We start from the raw sequence: 12051 nt of genomic DNA, 5'->3' as shown, positions 1-12051 counted from the left end.
AAATGTTGTACCAATAAAGGTTCTGTCCTCACATTGTGTTTATTTTGATAGACTTGTTGGCAACAGCCATTTTCATACATGAGATGTCAAGATGGAGAGCAGTAATGAGTGGAGATCCATAAGGTTTAGTGCTTGCACCAATAATGTTTCTTATTTATGTCATTGACATGATGAAAGGTACAGCAAACAATGACAAAATGCTTGTAGATAATGCAAAAATCAAGAGAAGAGTGAAAAATAAGGACTGTAGATTACTGCAAAAAGATCTAGACACTATTAAGAGCTCCTGGGAACAAATTGAGAAAGTCATTGGCGGATGGGAAAAAGTACAATAGCGAGCCACAAAACTGCTACCAAATATAAAAAATAAATCATACGAAAATCGACTAAAACATATTAATCTGTTTTCCCTAAAAAAGCAGACTCAGAGGTGACTTGATACAGGTCTTTAAGATTCTAAAGGGAATTGACAACATCAAAAGTGACAACATTTTCACACTGAATGAGAATCCGACAAGAAATAATGGTCTCAAACTGTCAGGAAATAGATTTAATTTGGAAGTGGGTAGAAACAACTTTGCCAACTGTGTAGTTAATGAATGGAATAAACTTCCTGCAGAGGCAGTGCAATGTAGTTCAGTTCGAAGCTTTAAGATTTGTTTAGATAAACACCTAAGCAAGATGCTGTAATGACTGTCATTTACTTTATATTATTTGTTTATTTGTTTGTTATTATTTGTCTGTTTATTATTATTTGTTTGATTTTCATTTATTATTTGTTATCTGTCAATTTATTATTATTTACTATTTACCTGTTTGTCTATTATTTAACTATACCTGTGCATTTATTTATTTTATTTATTATTATTTATATTATTATAATCTTTATTTATTTTATTATTATTTATATTATAATCTTTATTTTTTATTTGTTTATCTTTTTTTATCTATTTATCATTATTATAATTTTTTTCACATCCAACCTAGTTATGGACCAAAAGGTCTCCTGTCAGCATGAACCGCCTTTGTAATCCCTTGTAACATCTAAAGGATGTGAAGAAATAGTCTTTCATAAAGATGCATAAATATTTGGAATATCTTCAAAGGTGATGTAGCCGAAGCTCGTACTATACATGAATTCAAATCTAAATATGATAATTGGAAATCAATGATATAAATTAAGTTGGAACTGGTACGTGAGTCTGAGGCAAGGTATATGAATAGAACAGTAGGAGAGGGGGTCCAACAACCATTGTTCCTTTCCTGTATACTACATACATATATCAAAGGCTTTTTTCCCCCTTATAAGGGAGGTAGCTAAAAAACAAAGGCACAAAATTCCATCCCCATCACACTCCACCCCCCTCCACCCTCTCATCTTGGCACCTCCTGGATGACAGGTCATCTCTGCATCTTGTCCACTGCCCTAGGTCAGAAGTAGTGTCTCAAGACAGCACATCCACAGCAAGGCCATTAAATCGGCAACCCCCCTCTCCATCCCCTCATGGAGAAAAGAAGATGGCGGAGAAATCCCTTTGGACTGCGTCAAATTTTCTCACACATACTCCCTCACCCCCATCCCCCACCCATTCCATCTCATGGATCACAACATCATCCATATAAAACCATTCTCCATTCACCCCTATCCCATCCTTCCTCAACAGACATTCCCCTCTTCCCCAAAGCCCCTTTTACCTCATCCATTTGTCTCATCCTTGTTTGCTCCCTCATGTTCACTCCTTCCACATATGCCTTTCACACCTCTTTTAATAGTCTTTCTTCACTCATTCTTTCCATATGTCCAAACCATCCTAATACTCTTTCATCCACCCTATCTCCCAACTCCCTTTCCACCCATGTTCTCCTCACCTCATTCATCACTATCCAGCCTAGTAACCCCTATCATACTTCTCAGACATCCCATCTCAAGCACATTCAAACTCCTCTCTTCCTCTCTTATGTTCCATGTTTTTCCCTATACAGTGCTGTCGGCACAATCACTCCTTCATACAATCTCCTCTTAGCATCCATTCCCAAAAGTCTATTTCTCATTACACTTTTTTAATCCACCAAGGCATTTACTTGCTTCTCTCAATCTACATTCTACCTCCACTCCCCTTTCCTGCCACATTCGCACCCAAGTATCTAAAGTATCCACTTACTCCAATCTCTCCCCCTTAATACTCTCTTCCAGTCTGCTACCACTAACCCTTGTACATCTCATCACCTTACCTTTACCCACATTTATCTTCAACTTCCTTCTTTCATACACTTTCCCAAACTCTGTCATTAACTTACTCAATCCCTACTCTGATCCTCCTACAAGTGCAGTGTCATCTGCAAACAACAGCTGGCTTATCTCCCACTTTTCTCCATTTTCTTTAACCATCTCCAATCCCTGTATAAATTAAACAGCCAAGGTGATGTGACACATCCCTGATGAACTCCCACCTTTACCTCAAACCACTCACTCTTTCCATTTCTAATCCTGACACATGCTCTACTATTCTCATAAAAAACTCTTAACAGCTCCTAAAAGCTTTCCTTCTATCCCATATATTTGCAATACCCACAGTGCCCTCCTGTCTACCCTGTCATAAGCCTTTTCCAAATCCATAAAAGCCCAAAAAACATCCTTACCTTTTCCTATAGCTTTCTCACATATCTGTCTTACCACAAAAATCTGATCTACGCAACCTCTACCTGTCCTAAATCCACACTGTTCCTCGCCAATTACTCCCTTTGTTCCTCTCCTAAGCCTCTCAATCAAGACCCTCCCATAAGCCTTCCCAACTACACTTAACAAGCTAATCCCTCTGAAACTACCACACTCGCACTTGTCCCATTTTCCCTTGTAAAGTAGAACTCAGGCACTCCTCCAGTCCTCCGGTACTCTACCTTCTCATAAACAAACATTAAATAACCTCACCAGCCAGTCCACCATCACCGTACCTCCTTTTTTCAAACATTCTAAATCACATCCATCCAGACCAGGTGCCTTACCTGCTCTCAACCTCTTATCAACTGCCTTCACTTCATCCTTCCTTATTTGTTCACCATTTTCCTCATTCATCTTGGTCATTTTCTCAGCACTTCCCACTGCAACTACCTTTCCCTCCCTATCTTTCACATTTACCAACTCCCTAAAATACTCTGCCCATCTTCCTCTTACTGCTTTCTCTTCCATTATCATCTCTCCATCCCTACCTTTTACATTTTCTTCTCTACTTGATTTGCCTCCTCTTCCTCCCATAATTTCTTTCCATAACATCTTTTTATTACTTTCAAAATTTTCTGTCATACTCTTACCCCATTTCACATCAGCTCTCCTCTTTGCATCCTTTATCTTATGCTTTACTTCTCTTTTCTTTGTACCTCTCATATGACTCCCTCATCCTATTTTGTAACCAATCTGTGAAAGCTTGCTTCTTTTCTTCTACAACCCTCTTTGCTTCCTCATCCCATCACTCACTACCCTTCCTTCTATTTCCTCCCATCCTCTTTCTTCCACACACCATCTTTGCACACCTTGTGACTCCCTCCTTGAACCATCCCCATTCCTCCTCCACTCCTAGCTCTACTCTATCCTTCACTCCCTCCCACTCCTCTCTCAGCTTCTTCTTATACGCCTTCTCCTTTTCTTCCTCATTTAAGCAGTTCACTCTAAGCACCTCCCTACCTTTTGTCCTTTTCCTCTTTCTCCATCTATCCTCCACTCTCAACTTACCTTCCACCAGAAAATGATCAGATATCCCCCCAGTCTCACCCCTTATAACATGTACATCCTTAACTCTTCCTATTATACTCCTATCTACCACTACATAGTCCATTAATGCTCTGTCTACCACTCTTCCATCCACCACCTTCTCCCATGTGTACTTATGCTTGACTTTCTTCCTAAACATTGCATTTACTATTATAAACTCTCTTTCTAGACGCATCTCCACCATCAACTCTCCACTACAATTTTTTCCTGGAACTCCACATTTCCCAACCACTTTGTTAATTGGTTCATTTCCTACCTTAGCATTAAGGTCTCCCAATACTGCTACATTGACATTTCTCCCTAATCCCTCTATGCACTCATCTCATTTAAATCTATCCAAAAAGCCTCCCTTTCTTCTACACTCTTCTAACTACCAGGCCCATATGCACTTACAAAAACCCACATCTCCTTTTCCAGTTTCACCTTCATCCACATTAACCTTGAAGAAACCTCCTTCTACTCCACTACACATTTACCTATCTCTTCACTTACTAGTATAGCCATCCCTTCTCTCCCTCGCCCTGTCTTCACTCCTGAGAATCTCCCAACTACACTCACAAACTTACACTCGCCCCTCCCTCTCAACTTAGTTTCACTCAAAGCCAACACATCCATCTTTCTACTTACATCCATGCACATTAAAAGAACCAAACCTTCGGATACTGGTCGGAAGATTCCTAGACCCTCTTATGCCTTTACTTTTTTTTAGGAATGTCCCCTGTGGGACTACAGGGAGAAGAACATAAGAACATAAGAAATAAAGGAGACTGCAAAAGACCATAAGGCCTACACTAGGCAGCTCTGTATCCATCACCACCTGTCATCCCCATCCATAAAGTTGTCTAATCGTTTTTTAAAACAACTGATAGTTTCAGCGCTTACTACATGGTTACTAAGTTTATTCCATTCATCGACCACCCTATTAGTAAACCAATTCTTGCCTATTTCCTTCTTAAATCTAAATTTGTCCAGTTTATACCCATTACTGCGAGTCCTGCCCTGTTGTTTTATTATGATGACCTTGTTTGCATTACCCTTGTTATAGCCTTTGATCCACTTGAACACTTCTATTAGATCACCCCACACTGCGTCTTTCCAGAGAGTGTAAGTTTAGGTGCCTAAGCCTCTCTTCGTAAGACAAATTTCCGAGTCCTTGTATCATTTTGGTCATTCTTCTCTGTACTGATTCTAGTGAATTTATGTCCATTCTGTAGGACGGAGACCAAAACTGTACCGCATAGTCAAGGATGGGTCTAACTAACGCTAGATAGAGTTTAATGATTACCTCTGTACTTCTATTCGTTACCGTCCTAGTAATGAAGCCTAATGATCTGTTAGCTTTATTTCTAGCGCTAATGCACTGCTTCCTGGTTTTAAGGTCCGGACTCACCAGAACTCCCAAGTCCCTCTCGCACTCAGATTTTTCTAAAAACGTGTTATCTAAGTTGTATCTATTTTCGGGGTTGTGTAACCCTACGTTTAACACGCTACACTTAGAGATATTGAAATTCATTTGCCATTTCACCGACCATGTTAACAGTTTATTAAGATCATCCTGCAGAATCTGGGCGTCGTCTCCTGACCTAATTAGTCGTCCTATTTTAGTGTCGTCCGCAAACTTACTAACATCACTATTTAGCCCATCGTCTAAGTTGTTTATATACATAATGAACAACAAGGGACCCAAAACCAAGCCCTGGGGGACCCCGCTAGTAACATTTTCCCACCTAAATTTTATTCCATTTATGGTGACCCGCTGTTTTCTGTTACTAATCCAAGCTCTAATCCATTCTAACACTTTTCCTCCTATGCCATGGGCTTTGATTTTATTTAGTAGTCTCTGGTGTGGCACTTTGTCGAACGCTTTGCTAAAGTCAAGGTAAATAACATCGTAATTTTCATTGTTGTCTGACGCCTTATATACCTTAGTGTAAAAGGATAGAAGATTAGTCACACATGACTTACCCTTCGAGAAACCATGCTGTGAATCACGAATTAAATTATGCCCTTCAATGTGTTCTCTGAGTCTATTTACTATTATTGATTCAAGCATTTTTCCTATAACCAATGTCAAACTGATTGGCCTGTAGTTGCATATAGACGATCTATCTCCCTTCTTAAAAACAGGAACAACGTTTGCCTGCCTCCAAGCAGTTGGAACAGAACCAGTGTCTACCGATTTATTGAATATTTCAGTTAACCCCTTCCATACGGTGCCGCACACGTAGGCGTCATGGGGAGCGAGTGTATTCGCGAGGCTGCCATATCGGCGTCTTGATTATATTTATTGTAGTCGCCCCTCCATAATGACATTCTTTCTAATTCTTTTGTAATCGCATTTTCTATGGTTATCAAAATTCACGGGTGAAGAGAGAACGATCGATATAAGCGGTGACTATATTTTATGATGCGAGTAATATTACGACACGTCGTACGGCTGGCATTGGTTGCTGCCACCGAGATCCAAGTCCATGACGCCTACGTGTGCGGCACCGTATGGAAGGGGTTAACTGGTCGCAGATTTCAAATTTACACTCTTTAAGCATTCTTGGAAAAATTTCGTCTGGACCCGGAGATTTTGTAGCTTTAAGTCTGTCAATCTGCTTGACTACTTCTTCTTTGCTAATGCTGATATTAGTTATACTACTTTCTTCATCCCCTCTGAAAATCGGATCACAGTCAGGTACTTTATCTAACCTCTCATTAGTAAACACCGATAGAAAATAATTGTTAAACTCCTCACTCATTTTTTCTTCCGATTCTATCATGACATTTTCATCGTTTTTAATTGGTCCTATTCTTTCTTTATTTTTTGTTCTATAGAGGTGAAAGAAACCCTTTGGGTTGGATTTTGCTTGACTGGCAACCTTGATTTCATAATTACGTTTCGCTGAACGTGTATTCCTTTTAACCAGCTTTGCCATTTCGTTATATCTTGATCTAAGGTGTGATTCCCCGTTTTTCATTTTTACATAAAGTCCTCTTTTCATTCTGATCTCATGTTTCAATCTGTCCGTCATCCATTTGGGAGTATTATTATTTTTCCGTATTGACTTTAGGGGGATAAATGTGTTTTGTGCATTAATAATTAGATCAGTCAGATTGTTATACATTTCATCTAAATTACTGACCTGAGTGTTGGGCCCTCGCCCCCAATTTACCTGACCTAAGGTATGCATATTACCTTCCGTGACCCAGACCTGACCTAAGGTATGCATATTCCCCTCTGTGACCCACACCTGACTACCAGCCCCGCAACGAGAATCAAGAATGTTAGAAACGTCCGCCTGGCCTTTCGTATTCAATTTCAAATAGGTTTTTATATTGTCAAAGTTTGCTTTCCTGAAGTCTGGTACTTGAACGTTATTCGTACTTTTTATTTTTTCCCAAATAACATTAAATCTTATTTCTTGATGATCGCTAAAGCCTAGACTATCTCCCACTATTACGCTGCTAATTTGGTGCTCATTATTTGTTAGAATTAAGTCCAGGGTATTTTGTCCCCTCGTAGGATCGGTAATAATTTGTTTTAGGAAATTATCCTGCACCACATCTAGGAATTTCTTCGCTTCATGATCTCCTATTATAGTTTCCCAGTCAATGTTTCTATAGTTAAAATCTCCCATGATTACAACGTTTTTGTACTGGGACGCTCTGTGAATTTCATGAATCAGGGAATCAGTCTGCTCAATGCTGAGGTTAGGAGGTCTATACAAGACACCAATAATAACTTTCTTATTCTTGCCTATAATCTCTACCCAAATAGATTCCGTACAGTCCTTTTCCTTAATCGAATTATTGATAATACAGTTTAATGTATTTTTAACGAAAAGTGCTACACCTCCCCCATTCCTGCCGACCCTATCCTTATGAAAAAACTTATATCCTTCTATTTCGATCTCCGGAAGGAAATGTTTATCAGCCATGTTGATCCAGGATTCAGTAATAGCTATAATATCGAAATCTTCTACGCATGCTTTACCTCGCAACAAATCAATTTTGTTAATTATGCTCCTGCTATTTGTATAGTAAACTTTAAGTTTATCTTCCCTCCACCTGCTTTGGTGATTTTTTACACAGTCCTCTAAGTTGTTTCTATTGCCTAAACTATATTTCGATACTTCCCCCCCCTACTCCCACATAATCTACCCGAAAAAACCCTGTAGGATGCCTACTTCTCGCTCAAGGGATTCAGCAAGGAGCCGAAAACCTCTGGGAGACAAGTGCACTCTGTCCCTTGTGTATAGGTGATTCTTACCATAAAAGCGGTCCCAGTTGTCGACAAATGCCCATCCATTGGCCTTACAATGTTTTGCCAGCCTGCAATTCATTGCAATAGCCCTGGAATGCCACATGCCTCCAACTCTATGCCTCGGAAGGATTCCACATACTACAGGAACACCTCCCCTATTTCTGATCTTGTCTAGCGCATCCCGGTACCGCGCAAATAATTCCTCACTCCCTAACTTACCTATATCATTTCCTCCGGCACTTAAGCAAACTACTGGGTCCTTACCTTCCCCTACTAGACACTCTTTAATCCTATCTCTAACATCTCCTATGCCCGCGCCGGGGAAACACACCTGCGTCCTATGTTTCCTATCTTTGTCGCAGAAAACCCTGTCTAAATACCTCACTTGACTGTCTCCTACTACCAAAATCTTACCTGTGGGCAGGGATCCAGCATCTGCCCTTTCCTTCTTCTCTTGGATTTCATTAGTTCCTTCTTCCTGCAGATTCGCCAGCACTTGAAACGAGTTTTTGCATTTCAGTGGGGCTGATGAGGACTTTTTTCCACTTTTCCGCATCTTATTTCTCACCGTATTCCATCCATGCTCATCGCTAATTTTGTCTTCCGTATTATGGGCCTTCGAGCGGAGAACTTGATTCTCCTCTTTAAGGCACTTAACAGCATCCTCCAAGGCTTCAATTCTACTAAGTAGAGATTGTACCTCTTCGGCGCTGAACACAGTGACACATTCACTCGCCATATCGCTAACTGAAGCAGCTACCCGGTTGACCTGACCTGAGTGACGACTACTGCTTAACTGTGGAGAAGGATGCCTAGTCCTAATCCCCATCCTGTTTTTGTCGCCTCTTACGATTCAAGTGGGAAGACTTGGTGGCAGCATTCTATCCCTCACAACAGGGTAGGCGAAAAAAGGAAATGAATATTCAGAGAAATTATTATACTCAGAGAAATTTATTATACTGTGATTGTCCCTCCGTTATGCTGTTCCCCAACCCCTTGTTACTGTCCTGTACCATTTCTCTGTATACTACAATTAGGTAAATAAATCTCCCATCACAATTTCACCTTCATCCACATTAACCTTGAAGACACTTCCCCCCCACTCCAATACACACTTTCCTATCACATCACTTACCAGCAGAGCCACTCCTTCTCTTCCTCACCTTTTCATTACTCCCAGTGCTCTCCCTGCCACACTCAAATTCAAAATCGTCCCCCTCTCATTCTGCTTAGTTTCACTCAGTGTTAACGTATCCATCTTCCTTTGCAGAAACTACCAATCTCTTCCCATCTACTCTCATATGTACCACAACCACACTCATTTAGTGATCTGATTTATAGGGTTCTGATTGTTCTCCTCCCTGACCCTCTTAAGCTTTGATGTCTCATTGGATGAACATACAAAAAGCAGGATGAGGTGAGCCATAGAAGTGGTAAAGGACAGTTTTAGAGGAACAACACAAAGGAGGGACAGTTGTAGTACAAAATTAGTATCATTCTTCTATTAGTAGAGATTTACCATGGAAAAATGATGTGTGACTCCAGTCTGTAGGGGCACCCCAAAACAGTCCCTGAAGCACTGGCTGCATGATACCATGTAATTACCGTTGGATTTTATTGTTATTATGTATATATTTTTAATTTTGTATCTGTATTTCAGAAATCAAATATGTTTTTCTGGGCGAGACGACTAAGTTACACAATGAAAAAGATGAGAAGACTTCCTAATGACATCAGGTTTGTTGGACTTAAGTAAATGTTTAAGTAACTTATCCAAATGATCATTTGTGCAAGATACATTGTATTTATTCATAGATTTCATCATTTATATATGTTTTTTTTACAGTTGAGAAGATAGTAGTAGTCCCTAATGGATGGAAAAGGCATGGGAGAGCATGTTCCCTACATTCTTTAAGTATTCAGTTTGAGATCCTGTCAGGTCCTGAAACTTTTGTCACATCCAATGATCTCAAGAGATTGACCACTTCCCTCACTTCTACATTTATATTTTCTAAAGCTGGATTTTTGTTCCCTTTGCTTTCCTCTAAAAAAGTGCTTTCTTATGTGAAGACCAATTAGAAACATTCATTCATAATTTCTACCTGAGCTGAGGCTTCTTCAAAGACCTCACCACTGACATTTACAAGGATGATTACTTCCCTGTTTCTCAAGGTCCTCCTGAGTTTGAGCTCTGGTAGCGTTCGATGCATGCGCGGGTGGTTCAAAAGGACAATTTATAGTTTCACTCAGCCAGCGATTTTGGTGTGTGACTTGTGCGATTCTGGTTAGAGGTGTTGTGGTGTGGGCGGTGGTGTGCATCGTTTCTGTCGCGGGTGCGTGCTTTTCAAGTGCAGTGATGACCCGTCATCCAGGAGGTGCTCAGATAAGAGGGAGGGTGGAGGGGTGTGGAGTGTATTCAGGGATGGAATGGGTGGAAATGATTTTATGCCTTTCCCTTTTTGGCTACCTCCCTTGTAAGGGGGAAAAAGCCTTGGTATATGTATGTATGTATTATATTTTTATTTATTTATCTATTATTATCCATTTTTTTTTGCACCCAACCTAGTTATGGACCAAAAGGTCTCCTGTTGGCATGCTCCGCCTTTGTAATCCTTTGTAAAACAGTTTGCTCATCTTTGCATTCATCTACTATGTCTCTTTCAAAACTGCTTTCTTCCTTCCTGTAAATTCTAGTGTAGTCATTCCTAGTTTGTTTTTAAGCTTCTTTTATTTTATTGTCTCTTTTCTTTCTCCATTTTCCCAAGTAGTAACCTTGGCCTTTTTTTTGCAATTTCACACTTTGTTAAGCCAATCCTCTTTTTGCTTCTTCCTTTCTCTAGTCTTTGGCACATGTTTATTCACTCCTAGGTCGTAAATATCAAGAAAGATTTCCCATTTCCTCCTTATTCCTATGGTATTAATGAATTCCTCCCAGTTTGTTTCTTCAAAGAATTTTCTCAACCCTTTTTGTCAGGATTAGCAGTACATATATGCCTTATCTATAATGTAAAGAATATAATAAACAGAGGAAGACAGAATAAGTAACACAACTGACACTATTGAATAGTATAGGGGTACCATTGGGAAAGCAATACCTCAGCAATGTAAACATGTGTGAACGAAGGTGCATGCATATTGGAGAAAGGATGAAAACATCATCAAATCTTCATTTATGTAAGGTTTTTGTAAATTATAAATGAATCATAGGGAATGAAGTCCTGATATTCATATAGAAACAGAAAGGAAGAATGTACACTGTGGGAGGCAGGTTAAAGGAGCTTATAGATTAGTTGAATATCTGGAAATTGTGACTACAAAAATCCTCAGGCATTTTAGAGTCAAAACTGGCAAATAAGCTTTACTATTGTTACGGACTCGCATGGACATTAACTCACCTTTTTCTATTGCACGTAGGCGTGACCATTTATACCACGAGTGATGAACATAAGATCACGCATACATGTCCGGGTCAGGGAAAGGCAGGAGTGTCACTTTCTTCACTTTATTCCAACTAACGAATATGAGGATTTTACACGTGTGTTCAACACCAGTACTAGGCTTACTCTGCTGCTATGCGAGGTATGGCGGGTGACGCCGGGACCCCCCCTTGGGGTCCCCCCATGCATACCCTCGCTACAATACCCCTTGCTATGCTTTCTCTCTTCGACATCATGCATCACACACGACCATATCAACCATCCATGCACACTATGCAACATTCCTTCATGCTCTTTCGCCACACTATTTTTTTTTTTTTTTTTGTGCTGAATCCGTTTTTGCTGTTTCCCAAGCTGTATCTCGCAGTTTTCCTCATAGTGGACAAAATCTAGAATGGCCACCATAATTATAAAAAAAAAAAAAAAAAAAAAAAAAAAAAAAAAAAAAAAAAAAAAAAAAAAAAAAAAAAAAAAAAAAAAAAAAAAAAAAAAAAAAAAAACAACATATTTTGAAGAATTGCTTAAAATATAAAATGATGACAGTAATGGATATAAAGCATTGTACAAGTCCATAATGTACATATTGATAATATGTA

The 12051-nt window shown here is 39.5% G+C and overlaps 1 protein-coding gene across 7 annotated transcripts in view; it reads left to right on the top strand.

Moving 5' to 3' along the window:
- LOC143041551 (palmitoyltransferase ZDHHC16B) overlaps nt 1–12051 on the top strand; it is a 161156-nt gene that overhangs the window by 10043 nt on the left and 139062 nt on the right. For 5 of the 7 annotated variants that reach the window (XM_076213551.1, XM_076213555.1, XM_076213553.1 and 2 more), the window contains one exon: nt 9679–9755. The exons of 1 other annotated variant lie outside the window; for it this stretch is intronic. In XM_076213551.1, the coding sequence (XP_076069666.1) occupies nt 9679–9755 (77 nt within the window). Of the gene's footprint in view, nt 1–8700; nt 8917–9678; nt 9756–12051 lie in introns of those variants that run through there. One more of the 7 variants, XM_076213550.1, reaches the window with a different exon arrangement.

The sequence above is a fragment of the Oratosquilla oratoria genome, chromosome 31 (genome assembly GCF_046742065.1).
Source record: "Oratosquilla oratoria isolate Oo_2021 chromosome 31, ASM4674206v1, whole genome shotgun sequence".
NCBI classification, from domain to species: Eukaryota; Metazoa; Arthropoda; class Malacostraca; order Stomatopoda; family Squillidae; genus Oratosquilla; species Oratosquilla oratoria.
The sequence above is the reverse complement of the archived record's forward strand: the minus strand, read 5'-3'. Positions and strand labels throughout refer to the sequence as shown.